Source organism: Glycine soja, chromosome 3 (assembly GCF_004193775.1).
Source record: "Glycine soja cultivar W05 chromosome 3, ASM419377v2, whole genome shotgun sequence".
Classification (NCBI taxonomy): domain Eukaryota; kingdom Viridiplantae; phylum Streptophyta; class Magnoliopsida; order Fabales; family Fabaceae; genus Glycine; species Glycine soja.
The window spans coordinates 7,438,158-7,456,610 of record NC_041004.1 but is presented as its reverse complement, the minus strand read 5'-3'; the positions used below and the strand labels follow the sequence as shown (position 1 = coordinate 7,456,610).

The 18,453-nt window shown below is 34.1% G+C and overlaps 1 protein-coding gene and 1 pseudogene across 1 annotated transcript; one reads left to right on the top strand and one right to left on the bottom strand.

The window, feature by feature from the left end:
* Positions 1 to 8,006: 8,006 nt before the first annotated feature.
* On the bottom strand, positions 8,007 to 9,591 carry LOC114405488 (annotated as a pseudogene).
* Positions 9,592 to 13,914: 4,323 nt separating this feature from the next.
* On the top strand, positions 13,915 to 17,863 carry LOC114406099 (receptor-like protein 7). Its single transcript, XM_028368673.1, has one exon. The coding sequence runs from the start codon at positions 14,293 to 14,295 to the stop codon at positions 17,659 to 17,661; it is 3,369 nt and encodes a 1,122-aa protein (XP_028224474.1). The 5' UTR covers positions 13,915 to 14,292; the 3' UTR covers positions 17,662 to 17,863.
* Positions 17,864 to 18,453: the final 590 nt, after the last annotated feature.

Sequence of the window (18,453 nt, the reverse complement as noted above, 5' to 3'; positions counted from 1 at the left end):
TGTATCATCCAACAAAGTATTTTTCACAAATTTAGCCTTTGCAACATCATCTTCCTTAAGAAGACCATTGGTCACTAATGACCATCTCTTGGAGTCCTTTCTTCAATTGCTTGAATCTCTTGAGCATTACAATAGTGGAGGCAAATCTTGTTGGAGCAATGGATAGCAATTTCAATGAATTGAATGAATTGAAAATTGATAGTCTCATAGAGTGATTCATGACAAAGTTTTTCACAAACATTGCATCATCTGCAATTTGGGTGATCCAAGAACACTCTTCATAAACAACATTGTTTTTTTTTCTGTATTCTTGGCTGCACATATGTCCTTCAAAGCAAGATTTAATGTATGGACAACACATGGAGTCCAATAGATGGAAGGAAACTCAGCCTAAATTATTAAACCTGTTGATTTACAAACGACTGCATTATCTGTCACTATTTGAACAATCAATGGCCTTTAAAAACATAGGTCCACTCTTCGTGACAACCATGAAATTAATAAGAGATCTTCTTTGCGGGTCACTCCATCCATCACTAACAATGCTCATACCCTTCTGGCTCCATGCATTTTTAATTGGTTGTAACAAGTTCTCCACATGTCTCCTCTCATTTTGAAGTAATGTTGTCCTTAATTTATTATAACCTGGAGGTTGGTAACCACTAATCTGATTGTTGGCAGCATAGGCAAACGCTTTCCTATAATGAGGATTTCTTGCTAAATGAAAAGGCATCCCAAAAGAGTAAAACATCCTAGCAATTTCTTGATCAAGTATCTGTCTAGCTTGCAAATTAAAGGCATTTTCTATAGTTTATATCTTTCTCATTTTTGGATCAACACCAAGAGTGTTTGTATCCATTTGGTGTTGAGTAGAAACCGGAGGCAATGACACAGATTTTGTTTTTGACTTCTCCACCCTCAATGTAGCCTTATTGTCTATTTTCTTTAAATCTATAAGTTTGGCAATTGTTACCTTTTGACAAACTCTAACTCCCTTTCCAGTCATCTTCAACAAGTGTGCCCTTGTAACAACCTGCCTCATCGCTACGATATCCACACTCTAATATACGCTAATTTCAATTTTTATAAAAAAAAACTGATGTAAGCTCCATTGGAGCTTGTAGGCCTAGGATCTTCTTCATCAATGAATTCCTTTGCTTCTTGGAAGATGGATGGAAGCGGAATGGAGAAGGAAGAGAAAGAGGAGACGCCACTTTAAGGAGAAAATGAGTCTAGAAGAAGCTCACCACCATAGGAGGTCATGGATAAGAGCTTGGAGGAAGAAGGAGATGAATGAAGGGAGAGGGAGAGAAGAGCACGAAATTTTGTGCTCTAAAAGAGCTCTAAAATCTGAAGTTAATATTCAAATCATCAAAGTCCCAAAAAATGCACACACATGACCTCTATTTATAGCCTAAGTGTCACACAAAATTGGTGGGAAATTTGAATTTCAATTCAAATTTTACTTGAATTTGAAATTGAATTTGTGGAGCCAAAATTTCACTAATTATGATTAGTGAATTTTAGTTATGGTTCAGCCCACTAATCCAAGATCAATTCCAAGATTCTCCTCTAAGTGTGCTTAGGTGTCATGAGGCATGTAAAGCATGAAGGACATGCACAAAGTGTGACTATATGATGTGGCAATGGGGTGTAGTAAGCAAATGTTCACCTCCCCCTCTAAAATTTAATTGGATTGGGCTTCTACCAATTCAATTAAATTTATTTCCAACCACACACATCATATATTCACTTAGTGCATGTGAAATTACAAAACTACCCTTAATACAAAAACTAGTCTAGGTGCCCTAAAATACAAGGGCTGAAAATCCCTATATTTCTAGGGTACCCTACCTACATTATGGAGCCCTAAATACAAGACCCAAAATTAATGAAACTTTATTCTAATATGTACAAAGATAAGTGGGCTCGTACTTAGCCCATGGGCCCGAAATCTACCCTAAGGCTCATAAGAACCCTATGACCTTCTCTTGCATCTTTGGCCCAATCTACTTGGAGTCTTCTATCCAATGCCCTTGCGGGGTAGGATTGTATCAAAAACTCCCTTAATTTTGCTTATGAAAACCAAAGTAATTTTGTCACAACATACATCCATCCAACAACACGCCATTACTTAAGTTAATATACATAATTATATAGAAACAATAACTCAGTACACGTCATACACATAAATGAAAATTAAATCTGTTCATAAGTATAATTAAAATCCAAGTCTTACATCTTTGATTCAATAAAATAAAACTTCAAAAACAACTACGGAGGAGTTGATCACAAAACACAACTCCCTCCCAAAATAATGCCAACGCCATCACATCAGCTCGGCGGCTCCTCACCAGAATCTTACTCCCTGCACCCTGCCACTGTCATTCTGTTCCCACGAACAAGGTTCGTGATCATCACAGGTATCAACCACACGATACAAAATTGCAAGGGTGAGTTCATTATAAAAAGAACCAATACCAATTCCAAATAACCACAATTAGCAAGGAACATAGACAAACATGATGAGCATACACAACAATCATTATTCAACACTCATATCCAACAAATATTCATCATCCACATCCAACAATTACTCATCATCCATCCATCAACCCAATCAAGACTGTACAGAATGATGCATGCACCTGACTCAACACTCAGATGCAATGTGGTACGTACCAACAACAACCAAATCTCAGGAAATAGCCTAAGCGTGTCCACACGACACTCTCACTTAGGGAACTGTGCTGAGTTTGTCGAGACCACCCGGTTGTGCACGTAGCAGCCCCCCTCCCATAGGTGATCAGCCTGGGAGCCCAAAGGTGTTCCCTACCAGGTGACAGCCCCCTAGTACAAAGTACACTTGGCCACAGTTACTCTATTCCCTTCAGAAATGCTTAGATTCTCTAACCACGCTAGTTACCCACGTTTGGGCCATCCGACAAGGTCAGTGCACTCTACCCCCCATGACATACACTCCATACGACGTATGATCGTGGCCAAAAGCTAGTGCCAAAGACCCTGGAAGGTCAGTGCACAGTGCCCCCCACGAACATACACAACATCCAACGTATGAACGTGGCCAAAAGTTAGTGCCAAAGACCCTGGAAGGTCAGTGCACAGTGCCCCCCACGAACATACACAACATGCACATGCCAATGCATTTCTAACATCAATCAACATTCCATTTCCATGTCATTCACAACATAAATATCATCTCATCTCAATGACGTTATCAACAACAACAGCAACCTCATTTCATATTCACATATTCATCAATAATAACAATTCATGTTGACATGGTCTTTATTAACAACGCATCTCAAATCAATATCATCATAATTATCATTATCATCACATATCAATTAAAATCCTTAATAGCGACATCAACAACAAATCGCATTTCGCACACACACACACACACACACACACACACACACACACACACACACACACACACACACACACACACACACACACACACACACACACACATATATATATATATATATATATATATATATATATATATATCGCATCCCATTCGTCAAAAACATAGGTTCTCCTGGAAAAAAAAACCAGCATGCATATCAATAACAATTTTATCACATCCCATTAGTTAAAACGTAATTTTCTTTGAAGAAAAATCAACATGCAACAGGGACAGGCAGATATCCTCATAGCTAGGTTCCCTGACCCTAGCTTTGGTGTTAAAACAGTAAATTTTATAATAAACTCCCCTCACCTATCGTGAGCTACCCCGCGGTTTCCTCGTCACGTCACTTGAAGATTCCTTTTTGTCTTTGCTCGTCGATTCAACGCAAGCCTCTACCATGCCAAAATGAAGGAGACTTAATATGGATTTCAGAAAACAAAGCTAACACCAATGCTCTGGGTCAAACACCCACGTTACTTCATGAAAAAGCTTAGAGCATTTCGGGTTTTACAAAGGGATATCATTTGGAAATTCTGACCACGCCAATGTAACCGGGGTTCAGTGTAGGTTATGAAAATAACATGCATTTCATGAAAGGATAGCGTTTACAAAGTCTCTTTCTCTAGGGTTTTTCAAAGGAAACGTAAAACATGCAATGACGGTTCCAAAGTCAAAAAAGATACAAAGACAAGACGAAACTAACAAGAAACAAGCGTAGAACCATGGTTACCTCGAAGGAAAATGAAAGGTCAGACTAGGGTTTCGTTCTCTATCGAAACCGCGAGCCAAGTTGGAAGATTCTGCTTCGGTCGAAGGGTTCCTCTCAGTGTTGGGTTGCAACGGAGAACAACGACGATTTGTGGTGGATAATGGTGGTTGTGGGTGATGGAGAAAGTGCTTGGGACGTTAGAAATGACTTTGGAAGAAAGAAAGAAGAAATGGTGTTTTTCCTAAGCTACACGAAAGCAAAGGCTGAAAATGCTCAAGTGAGAAATGGTCTCGGACACGGAAACATCGCGCACACTCCAGAAATCTTCTCGAAGATCCCAAAGGTCAGATCATGGACAAGTGTCTTGTGAAGCTGCAGACCAAATTTCAAGAAGATCCAACGGTTAACAAAGGCTGGAAAGCATTTTTACCGAGGCAGCTCATGTAGCTTCCTCAAGAAGCTTCATTAAGAGGCTTCCTCAAGAAGCTTCCTCGTGGCTTCTTTGAGAAGCTTTCTCAAGAGGCTTCTTTGAGGGATCCTCAGCTATACCCCCTTGCGATATCACATGCCCTAGGAAACTAACTTTCTCTAACCAAAACTCACACTTGGTTACCTCGAAGGAAAACAAAAGGTCAGACTAGGGTTTTGTTCTCTACCGAAACCGCGAGCCAAGTTGGAAAATTCCGCTTCGGTCGAAGGGTTCCTCTCAGTGTGCAGTTGCAACGGAGAACAACGACGGTTTGTGGTGGCTAATGGTGGTTGTGGGTGATGGAGAAAGTGCTTGGGACATTAGAAATGGCTTTGGAAGAAAGAAAGAAGAAGAAATGGTGTTTTTCCTAAGCTACACGAAAGCAAAGGCTTAAAACGCTCAAGTGAGAAATGGTCTCGGACACGAAAACATCACGCACACTCCAGACATCTTCTCGAAGATCCCAAAGGTCATATCATGGACAAGTGTCTTGTGAAGCTGCAGACCAAATTTCAAGAAGATCCAACGATTAACAAAGGCTGGAAAGCATTTTTACCGAGGCAGCTCATGTAGCTTCCTCAAGAAGCTTCATTAAGAGGCTTCCTCAAGAAGCTTCCTCGTGGCTTCTTTGAGAAGCTTTCTCAAGAGGCTTCTTTGAGAAGCTAGATCCTTATCTACCCACACCACTCTATTAACTAAATTAACCTCCTTGAAAATAATCACAGATAAAAAATAACGCAACAAATATAATCAAACATCAAACATAATTACTAATAATATATAGATATATATCAGGGTGTTACAGCCCTCACTCTAGTGTAAGACCCATTAAAGGTAAAATCACAAATATTGCATTTTATCTCATAATTTCCACCACCACTTACACTTTTTATCTTTGTAACATAGGTCCATAAAGGTTAGGTATCATCATCTTGTTCTTTAGCTTGACTAGGACTAGAAGCACTTATCTCTACAACAATTTAAAAAAATTAAAAATCAATGTAAACAATTTCTAAGTAAAAAACAAACAACAAAAAGCAATTTCTAATCAGTGTTGTTCTTGTCTTACTGGCCATGTTCTAGCTTAATTTTATTCAAAACAGGATATGATTAGAGGTAGGCAGTAATTTTAAATCTAAACCAAAAAACAATGCAAGAGCTACGAACCAAATGCCACCAAATTAAGGAATGTTTGGTATTAGAAGAGAAATCACTTTGTTTTTTACTAATACAAATAAAAATCTTTCAGGAAAAAATGAATAAAAAAGCATTTTAAAAATTAAATACTTAAAAGAGTAGTAAAAGTGTAAAACATTAGTGACCTTTCAAAAAGGCAATAACACGATAGAGAGAAAAACCAAAAAATAAGGCCTGCCATACGGCCATACCTACTTTCGATAAATAAGGCTTGTCATACCTATGCTGTTGTATTCATAGTAACAACAATAACACGACAACGAGAAAAACCAAAAAACAATAACACGGCAGCGAGAATAATGCTTGCTCATTATGAAGAAACTAGAAAAGGTAGCGAGAAAAACCAAAAAAGAAATAGGGAGCAGATGAGAAAAGAAACAAGGGCCTACCTGCATGGGGAAATGGAGGCGACAACATGCAGCAATGGAGGCGTTTGGTTTGCTTGCAGGAAACAGCAAGGAGAAGACGAAGAAGAACCATTTTTCGTATTTGGTAAGCATTTTTTAAATAAATAATAAAAATAGCTTAGGCTTGTTGGGCCGCGTCCAATCGCGCGTGTCCACTTGGTGGGCTGCGTCCAATCGCGCATGTCCTACTGTCCAACCGTGTCCGGTGACGACAGAAGCAACGGACACTGCGTCGCACCGGAGTCGTACCCGCATGCGTGTCCGGTGCGAGTCCGACGCGGGACACGCCGATGAAGTGCCGCGTCCGTGCTTCTTAGCTATCAACTAGCATCAACATTAAACCGAATCAATTACTGGAGCACAGTGATTATTTCATTTTTAATATTAATTATAACAACACTAATTATTTCATTTGTTATATAATTTTAGTAATTATACATTAAATGCTTTTATTCTTAAAAAAATACATTAAATATTTTAACTGTGTAACGCAATTTCAATTATATTAATTGCTTTCAAATAGGTTTTCTCATTTATATGTTAGGTTTTACAATACTTTTACTTGATAGATAAATTAATTTAATAAAAATCATTTTAATCATAAATCATAATTCATGCGTTAAATCTTCAACCTAATAAAATTTACTGGTTTCTTCCCTGCTTCCTTACATTCACCTTCTTTTAAATACTCTCATTTCATAAAGTTATCCCCTAATATGCATCAGATATATCCTCTCATGTTTTTTTATATGTTTAATTAAATGGTTAAACTAGTTATAACAAAAAGGCATGAATTAAATGGTTAAACAAGTTATAACAAAAAGGCATAAATCAATTTCAAATGTATATATTTTATCTTCAAAATTTAAATGCACTCCTAGTATGCATGTGATATATACTCTTATACTTTCAAGAACAATTGAATGATTTAACAAGTTATAAGTGAATATCAGACACAAAATTTGTATGTCGATCTGTGTGTATTATCTTAACTTCAAAATTCAAGAGATCGATTATTTTCATCTCTTTTTTTTTGGCAACCAGGAATATGTCGTTTATCTCAACAACTTTGAATTCCAATAAAGGCTATTCAAGAATGGTCAATGAGGGTGGAGAATCAAGCTGGGATGAAGATTTGAGTTTGGTGGGTGGTTTTAGCGGTTTCCCTTATTTAGCGTCGACCATGACCAACGTTATTTGAGTCGACGATAAATACCAATGTAGCTAGATAGTGTCAACCAGCAGGCAGATGCAACTAACGTTAGTATATAAGTCAATGTTGGCTGAGTTGATTTAGATTTTGCTATGAACTAGGGATCTGACTTCTCTATTCTCTCTTTTTAAGTTATCTCTGCAATGTACCTTCAAAACGACATTCTTTCTATAGTTGTGTTGATATTTTCATAATTAAATATTAATACAACTTTCAAAACGATGTTGTTTTGAAATGATAGGAACAACTTGAAAAGGAACAGCAGTCAATTCCTGTACGTAAATGCTAGTGCTTCTTAATTGAGTTTCAAAGCTATCCTTGGCACCAATGCAAACACAAATATTTTTCTTTGAGCTTCATTGCTTCTACAGTAGAAACTCTTTAAATTAATACTCAGTAAATTAATAAACTCTCTAAAATAATAAATTTTGTCCGGTCCCGACTTGGGCCAATGTAAAAAATTGAAAAACTCGATAAAATAATAAGATAATAATTTTTCGTGAGATCCCTTTATAATTTTCGGTCCCAAGAAAATCATAAATTAATAATTTATAGAAACTGAAAAAAATATATTACACTCTATTGAAATATGATTCAATAGTTGTCTGTTTTCCTTTAAAGTTCAAGCCTATTTGGAGCTCATCTCTAACTTTTCTTATTGCATCCAAGAGTTCAAGTGTTGTATTTTTGTATTGTATCATAAAGTTGTGAAGAGTGTTCGACGCCATAAGTGCTTCCTTTCGCGTAACAAGCTCCAAAGACACCGTATCATCTTCACCGTCATCCTCTGCATTGTTCTCAATGATAGTACCCACAATATCTTCTAAACTCTAAATCTCCGAACATGCTTCATTTTCACTTGGGTAGTTCATTAGATTGTCAATATCCATCTTATTACGATAGCCACATTGATTGATCATAGTCTCGAGGTCTTGAGTTTCTTCATCAAAAGTGGATTCATCCAAATTTCTTGCAACGTCACTAGCTGAACGAATTTTACAGTGTCGAAAACAATTCGCTATTGTTTCTTTTCAAACATCTATCGTCCAAGCTGGGATTGCCAAATTGATAGCATCAAGGACATTTATCTTCCCTGGATCAGATTGTCCCACCTCATAACCTTCCAATATTTTGCGGTAAAACCTTCTATGGTAATGTATCTTGAAAGCTCTTATTATCCCAGCATCGCAAGGTTGAATCTTTGATGTCATGTTGGGTGGCAAGAAGAACAACTCAACGTTTCTTAGCCCTTCAATATTTCTTGGATGTGCTGGACAATTATCCACCACAAGTAGAACTCTTCTACCATGCATCATTTGGTCAAATGAACAAACATATTCATCAAAAAGCACACTAGTCATCCATGCTTTTTTGTTAGCTTGATATTGACAATCCAAGCTATTCATGTTGACATTCTTGAAGCAACGAGGCTTTGCATATTTCCCAATAATCCATAGAGGGATTTTTTCAGAGCCATCTTCATTGCAACAAATAACTACCATCAGCCTTTCTTTATCTTGTTTTCTTCGTTCAAGTTGTTTTGTTGCCAGTGAATGATCAGCTTGTAGCCTATAAAACAACCCAGTTTCATCCATATTGAAAACATCTTTCATAGGGAACTAATCAATTTTCTCCCGAATCGATACCAATTTTTGTTCCATGTCTTGTACATCAACAGACCCACTCTCGCCAAAACGACGAAATGACTTTATGCCATGTCGGTGCTTGAATTTCCCAAGCCATCCTATAGAGAAGCTAAAATCTGAATCATCATGAGGATACACGAGTTTCATTGTATCTCTTGCCTTCTGCAAAATTAATTCTCCTGTGATATTCACACGTTCTTGATGTTGGAGAAACCACTCATAAACAACCTTCTTCATGTCAGGATATTTTGTTGGTTTGTGTCTTTTGATCTCTGCTCTTCCCTTTTCTATTTCAGCAGAGAGATAGTCATCTGACCGCTTAAGTGTGTTTGATATTGTTCCTTGACATTGTTCCTTGACCAACTTTCAACTCAAATTTTCCCTCAAGTCATCTCTGCAAGTCTTTTTGTGTGCTTGCAGGATTATCTCTCTTGTACTCACACAACTCCTTACGTATTTGATCTGACATAGTTGATTTTGCAACACCTTTTAGATGAGAAGCCATCTTGTGAGATATGATTTGAATACTCTAACACATTCATGTAATTTATATATGCCAAACTTGCTTAAGAATACATTGAACACATTTATTCCTCTTGTTTACATTTACTGTAATTCAAAAGTCATTATTGATTTCCAATGCATATGAACACAGTAGTTACTAATTTACGTTGAGTCTCAAGATTTGTTGCAATGTAATTCTAAGAGGTATAAACTAATTTGTCTTTTTATTTGGTAATATATTACTTAAAAACTCTTTAAATTAATAATTATTAATTTAGCAATAAATTAATAACTCTCTAAATTAATAAATTTTTCCGATCCTGACATTATTAATTTATAGCGTTTTAACTGTATATTGAAAAACTCATGCAAAGTCAACGTTAATTTAGCATTGGCTTTCGAAATTTCCTTGTTGGCTAATATGGTCGACACTCAATCACAATTTTCTTGTAGTGCTAATTGATCTAATAAAATAAAAAAGTTTACAACAGTTTAATGGATTCAATTTGTAAATATTTTAAGTAAAAAATTAGAATTTGAAAGTTTTAAGAGGAAAAAAATTAACAGACAAATCAAATTTTCTTAATTTTGAAAGTAAAGAATTTTAATTGACTCGTAAAAAAAATTAGAAAACTAAAATCATACATAATCCAAACAAAATTTTGTTCAAATTATTTGGAAAAAATAATTTTTTTTGTCATTTTGTTGAAACTTTTTTTTTAAATGATTATTCAAAAGTAGTTTCTAAATATTTTATGAAATTAAATTCTTAAAAATAATCAACAATAGTGTTTAAATACATTGTATTCTAGTCATTCTTCATCGTACAAATACTAACAATCGTCTGACTTAAATAAATCAATAAAATAAGGGAAGAAACTTAAACAATAAAGACAATTTATTTCTTCCAAGGCATGCTCATATGGGTATTTTTTTTCATATGCCAACTAGATCGAACGATATACACTGTTGAACATTCAATTAAATATATGAAAAATCTAAGAGGTGGAGGGGTGTTCACTATTATATATTTCAGGCTAATGTTCAAATACGAAAAGCAGGGCCTCAACCCCCCAAAAGATGGTTCATTTAGTTGTTAAGTATGAAATATAATTGTGTAACTTGATATAGTCTTACACAATAGTTCTAAAAATTACATATTGTCTTGCGACATTCCTACAATTTTTGGATCTCGATCAATTGCCTACAATAACTTAGAAATGATTATATAGAATATTAACCATGAAACAATATAACAGCCATAAAATTTAGAACAGCAATTAATATCCTAATGTATTTTTTTTCTTACCTGAAAATGTTAAAGGATTTAAAACTCTCGCGATAAAACTTTTTTATTTTTGTCATAGTAAACATAAGTTATCATTTCTATATATATAAAATAAATATATTTCATATAGATATATATTATATATATTATTATTATGTATCATTGTTATAAGATTTGGTGACTTACAATTATTAATATATAGAATGATTTTATTCTTTTTTTAGATTGTGAGATCATATTAATGTAAATTTTATTTATTGTTATTATGTATAAGAGAGTTTAATTCAATTTGAATAATATAGGTGAATCATAAATTTAATAATATTTAAGTTTTATTTTCAAGAATAAAAAGATTGATTGTTATTATGTTCATAAAATCATAGTCTTTCAAAGTTTGAAACAAAAAATTAGTAGAGTCTTTAGTGAACAATATTTAAATAATTGTAAAATGACAAAAAAAGAAATTCAACTCCTTAAATAGACTTCTGAATTGTCCCTCCTTATGGGCCTATTGCGTAGGTGTACGTACTAATTTTACAATAAATAAATTCACATGACTCCCATGAATCATGTGTTGAGTTCGACTCAGTTAATAAGAGATATTTTGACTTTGGCTTACATGCATTCATAAAAAAGAAAAAAAAAAACGATAGAGATCAATCTATATCTTCATCCATATATGTGCAATTGTGTGTGTTTGGATATGAGAGAACATTTTTAAATAAAATTAATTATGAATAATTGATTTTGAAATAAAATAATTTATATTTAAATGTTTTATTTTAAAAGTAAATCAAGTCAGTGATAAATCTCTTACTCTCAATATAAAATTCTTTATCGAATCAAAATTATTGAAAGTAAATCCAAATATAGAAATATTTACTTAAAATTATATTAGCTGTTATTTCGACAAAATTTTAGATTACCCAACATATATAAATCCAAATATTCACTTAAAACATGTTTGTATACATGTTTTACTCGTTAGCTAACATCGTTATATTCCCTCTAAAATAAAAAAGCTAACATCGTTCTAAAGTATCATTTTATGAGAAGCAACATTTTTTTAACGTCCGTTTATGGTAAGACAAACACACTATTTATCTTATAATCCAAGTTCCAACGACAATTTGGGTTAGCAAGTATAACATTACAAACATCGTTGTTAGTTGAACAATAAAAGACAAAGCAGACATAGAATAAAGCAAGGAAATATTTGTCTTTCCATATATTTTGTCATCTTTTAGGTAAGGTTTGGTATAAGAAATGTTTAAATATTTTTGTAAAAATGAATTGGAAATAAAGCATCTATGTTTGATAAAAGAGAATAATAATATTTTTAAGAATAAAAGATTGGGTAATTACCATTTTGGTTTATGAATGTGAAAATCAGTAACAATTTAGTTTCCAAAAAGAAAACAATTTTTTTTATTTGGTAATTAAATGTGTAAAGAGTATAACAATTATATTTTGTTATATAATTTAAGGATAAATTTCTTTCCAATTTTATTATTTAAAATTAAATTGATCCTTAAAATAATCTCAAGAAAGAACACAACATAATTGTTGCATTTTTTATGCAATCCAGACGAAATTAAAAAATTTATTCTTTTAACAATTAAATTGTTACTGTTTTACCCTTTGGTGATTAAAGGAGTCATTTACTCATAAATTATTCTCAATGATATCAATAGACAAATAAATAGAAGGTAAAATTATTTATTTTGTTGTTATAGTTTCACGATTCTTATCTTTTTAGTTCCTATAGTTTAAAAGTGGTAGTTTTAGTTCATATAGTTTATATTTTAATTATGTTTAGTTTAAAAGTATTCTTTTTAGTCTTTATAGTTTGTATTTTAATTGTCTTTTTAGTCCTTATAATTTGAAAGTGATATTTTTAGTTCCTATAATTTATATTTTAATTATCTTTTAATCCTTACTACAAAAAAATATAAAAATAATTAGCTACAAATTAGTTATGAATTATCAATTATTTTTTATTACAAATTATCTTACGATAAATTATTTATGAATTACTTGTTAACATTTTTGTAATTAATTGTAATTGATAATATTACTCATATTTTGATAATAAAGACTAAAATAGAATTAAAATATAAAATATAGTGACTAAAAAGATCACTTTCAAACTATAGAGACTGAAAAAGAATTAAAATATAAATTATAAGGACTAAAAAAACCATTTTCAAAATTATAATAACTAAAAAAGAATTAAAATATAAATTATAGGACTAAAAAATCACTTTTAAACTATAAGAACAAAAAAGTAATAATCATGAAACTAAATCAAATAATTTATATAACCTAAATGAAAATAAAATTTGCTTATCTTCAAAAGTAGAAATAGAATTTCTCGTGATCAACGACTAAATGACTGTATCAATCATTCCAAGCTTTTCATAATAATTGATGGGAAATAAATTACTTTTAAAAGAAACAAAAAAAATACATTTTATAAATCAAAATGTCATTCTCCAAAAAGAATAATTATAAATGAAAAGCAACCTCAACTGTAAGTTTTTTCTTTTTATTTTATTTTCATTTTTATGACACTCAACGGTAAGATTTTGAATAATTGAATGATGCCTACCGTTTAGGTCGATCCACTGAAATGAAAATCTTCGTTATCATGCTGCTGACAAAAGTATAATAATTCATAACAATATTCTATACCAAAAAGTAATTGAGACAAGTGATTGGAGAATTATATCTCGTAATCAAACATTAAAATTTGATATCCTTTGGAAATAAATTTGCGACTAAAAAGACTACTTTACTTCTATAATGGCCCAACCTAGTAAAAGAGAGATTAGTTAGGTGCTAAGTGAAAACATCAAATACCAACTAGTTATAAAAATAAAAATTATACTAGTATTCCATGTAAGGTTGGGTCCATTGTTTTGAATAATCCAAAATTGCGAAGAGTCCCATATGGGAAGCTACCAAAAAAGTGAATAAATAATTAGACGGGCCAGCATCCAAACGCGTAGAATGCAATAAAAAAATTCTTGTTCTTCAAACTAAGGTAGCCTAAATTTTCTTCCTTTCTGGTAAACCACCACCATTTCACAAAATCCAGTTGACTTATTCCATGGTTTACTCTGAACGGTGCAATAACTCTGAGTTGGTTGTGTCTCTGACCAATCTATTGTCTGCATTCTATTTTCAAAATATCCCATTCTAAGCTAATTCTCTTAACCTTCTTCTGTACTCTACACTTCTTCAACACAACTTCTACACTTTTGACCCCCATCCCTTGCAAAATTTAGGAGAGTTTAAGAAGATAAAGAGTGAAGAACACGGGCCATAAGGGTCTTGTTCATGAGTCTTTTTGGCCACCATTTGTTCCTTGGCTATTTTAGTGTTGTGTTGTGTGGTTGTCACTACGAGTAGACACCAATGAGAATTACATTAGTTTCAGTGCTTTCTTTCTTTCTCTGTCACTTGATATATCTTAGTATCTACATTTCTGTCACTGCTGGGAAATGTCTCGAGGATCAACAATTGCTGCTGTTTCAACTGAAGAGCAACCTCACATTCAACCCTGAAAATTCCAGCAAACTCAGGTTGTGGAATCAAAGCGTTGAGTGCTGTGATTGGAGCGGTGTAAGCTGTGATGATGAGGGACGTGTCATTGGCCTTGACCTGGGTGGAGAATTCATCAGTGGTGGATTTGATGATTCAAGTGTTATTTTCAGTCTTCAACATCTCCAGGAATTGAATTTGGCTTCTAATAATTTCAATTCTGTCATCCCATCTGGATTTAACAAGTTGGACAAGTTGACTTATCTGAATTTGTCATATGCGGGCTTTGTGGGGCAGATTCCAATAGAGATTTCTCAGCTGACAAGGTTGGTTACTCTTGATATTTCTTGTCTTTCCTACTTAACTGGGCAAGAGCTGAAACTAGAGAACCCAAATCTACAAAAGCTTGTCCAAAATCTCACCAGTATTAGGCAACTGTATCTGGATGGAGTAAGTATAAAAGTTCCAGGACATGAATGGTGCAGTGCCTTCTTGTTGCTGCGTGACCTGCAAGAACTTAGCATGTCACATTGCAATCTCTCAGGACCTTTGGATCCTTCCCTGGCAACTCTTAAGAATTTATCAGTCATTGTTCTTGATCAAAACAATTTATCATCCCCCGTGCCAGACACATTTTCCCATTTGAAAAATCTGACCATCTTAAGTCTTGTTTATTGTGGGTTGCATGGAACATTTCCACAGGGGATATTCAGCATTGGATCATTGTCAGTCATTGACATATCGTTCAACTATAATCTCCAAGGTGTCTTTCCAGACTTCCCACGGAATGGATCTCTTCAGATTTTAAGAGTAAGTAACACAAGCTTCTCTGGAGCATTTCCAAACTCTATTGGTAGCATGAGGAACTTATTTGAATTGGATTTTTCCTATTGTCAATTTAATGGAACACTTCCCAATTCACTGTCAAACCTCACAGAACTCAGTTACCTGGACTTGTCATTTAACAACTTCACAGGTCAAATGCCATCACTTGGTAGGGCAAAAAATCTCAAGCACTTAGACCTTTCTCATAATGGTTTGAGTGGTGCAATTCCATCATCTCACTTTGAAGGACTGGATAATCTTGTCAGCATTGGCTTGGGTTATAACTCAATCAATGGGAGCATTCCTTCATCTCTTTTTACACTCACACGGCTGCAAAGGATTCTGCTTTCCTACAATCAGTTTGGTCAACTAGATGAAGTCACAAATGTGTCTTCTTCTAAATTAAACACCCTCGATTTAAGTAGCAATCGTCTTTCAGGGTCATTTCCAACATTTATATTACAGCTTGAAGCACTCTCTATCCTCCAACTTTCTTCAAACAAGTTCAATGGATCAATGCATCTAGATAACATTTTGGTTCTCAGAAATTTAACTACACTAGACCTTTCATACAACAACTTATCAGTCAAAGTGAATGTTACAAATGTTGGCTCATCTTCCTTTCCCAGCATTAGCAATCTAAAATTGGCATCCTGCAACTTGAAAACTTTCCCTGGTTTCTTGAGAAATCAGTCCAGATTAACCACTCTAGATCTCTCAGATAACCATATCCAAGGGACAGTGCCCAACTGGATTTGGAAACTACAGATTCTTGAAAGCCTTAATATTTCTCATAATTTGTTGACTCATTTGGAAGGACCTTTCCAGAATCTTTCTTCCCATTTGTTGTACCTTGACCTTCATCAGAATAAACTTCAGGGGCCAATACCTGTTTTTCCTAGAAATATGTTGTATTTGGATCTTTCAAGCAACAAGTTTAGCTCTATTATCCCACCTGACTTTGGTAATTACATGTCTTTCACATTTTTTCTCTCTCTCTCAAACAATACTTTGAGTGGCAGCATCCCTGATTCCCTCTGCAATGCCTTATATCTTGAAGTGCTTGATCTTTCCAATAATAACTTTTCTGGAACAATTCCCTCATGTTTAATGACAGTGAGTGAGAACCTTGGGGTGTTAAATCTGAGAAAGAACAATCTCACAGGTCTTATCCCAGATAAGTTTTCAGCTTCCTGTGCTCTAAGGACTCTGGATCTCCATCACAATAAATTAGATGGAAAGATTCCAAAATCTCTTTCTAATTGCACAACATTAGAAGTGTTAGACTTTGGGAAAAACGAGATTAAGGATGTCTTTCCATGCTTGTTGAAGAACATAACCACACTCCGGGTCTTAGTCTTGCGACAAAATAAGTTTTATGGTCAAATTGGATGTCCAAAGACCAACGGCACTTGGCACAGGCTTCAAATAGTGGATCTAGCCATTAACAATTTCAATGGCAAGCTACCTGCAAACTGCTTCACAAGGTGGGAAGCAATGATGTCTGATGAAAACCTAGCTGAATCCAAGGCACATCACATCCAATATCAGTTTCTTCAATTTGGTAGTCAAATATATTATCAGGATTCAGTGACAGTTACTATCAAAGGTAATCGGATGGATCTGGTTAAGATTCTAACTGTCTTCACTTCAATTGACTTCTCATCCAACCATTTTGAAGGGGAAATACCAAAAGAGCTATTTGACTTTAAGGCACTCTATATACTTAACTTGTCAAATAATGCTTTTTCTGGACAAATTCCACCATCGATAGGAAATCTGATGGAGCTTGAGTCCTTAGACCTATCAAACAACTCACTAGAAGGAAACATTCCCACAGAACTTGCAACTGTATCCTTTTTATCATTCCTGAACCTCTCTTTAAATCATCTGTTTGGGAAAATCCCCACTGGTACCCAAATTCAATCATTTCAAGAAACTTCTTTCATTGGTAACAAAGGATTGTGTGGCCCTCCGTTGACTGCAAACTGCACTTCCAACACCAGTCCTGCAACTACAGAGTCAGTCGTGGAATATGATTGGCAGTACATAGTCACTGGAGTTGGTTTTGGGGTTGGATCTGGAGTAGCTGTTGCTACGTTGATGATCTGGGAGAGAGGAAGGAAATGGAGCAATGATACCATTGACAAATGTCTTATGCAAGTTTTTCCTTTGTTCGGGTTAGCTTATACCCCCATTGAGGATGATGATGCAGAAGCGAACAACGATGACTCTAGTGAAGAAGAAGAAGAAGAAGAAGATTATTTGGATTATCCAAGCTTCAGAGGAAGGTATTGTGTTTTCTGTTCCAAACTTGACATCAGTATGAAGAAGGTCATTCATGACCCCACTTGCACATGTTACCCCTCATCATCAGCTTCAAATTCTTCTCATTCATCAAAATCATTTTCCCCTTAGTCACGCACACAAGATGATCATTTGTTTCTGACTTTCTGTTTCTGATTATTTCTTTTCTTGCCTTTGTTATTTCCTATGAAAGCATACATGTATATGTCGTATATAATACACATTAAAGCACACATGTATATGTCGTATTCAACAATAACTGAATCACTTCAATGTTTTGTTGGACAATTGGGTGCACCATGCACTTCAACAATTGCATCTTTACTAACGTCGATTATTGCTAAAAATTAGATCACAGGTAATCACTGTTTAGTCGAAAGAAATCTCGGAGGCTTATATTTATAGATTTAGGTTTAGTAAAATAAAATCACAATTTAAGACGCCGCGCAATTTCGTCATTGGGTTTGTAGCTTTTGGACTCAAAAGTATGCATAACGAATTAACGGTTAGTTTTCGTAGTATTTTTTTTATTTGTCATGTTAATTTTTCAGTCATCCTAATATGGGGGCAGCTTCAATCTATCAGAAAATGATAATTTATGACGTTTTTTATGAGTAATTTATGACAGTTTAAAACACGTACTCAATTAAAAAAAATTGCATAATCGAGGATTTAATTAAAAAAATAGTTTAGCAACTCACTTAAAAAACTCCAAATATTCAGAAATTAGTTGAGTAATTTAACCCTTTATTTATTACAAAAATATCATCATACTTTTTTTTGAAAGAAAAATTATTAGCAAATATCAAAACAAAAAATAAAAAGTTTTTCTCTGTACACGAAAAATACAAAGTTTTTTCTATTTTTGGGTAAGTACAAATTTAAGAGGAAATGCCACTTCAT

What these genes read in the sequence shown, in the direction of transcription:
- LOC114406099 (XM_028368673.1), top strand. Translation starts at nt 14,293, where the DNA reads ATGAGAATTACATTAGTTTCAGTGCTTTCTTTCTTTCTCTGTCACTTG.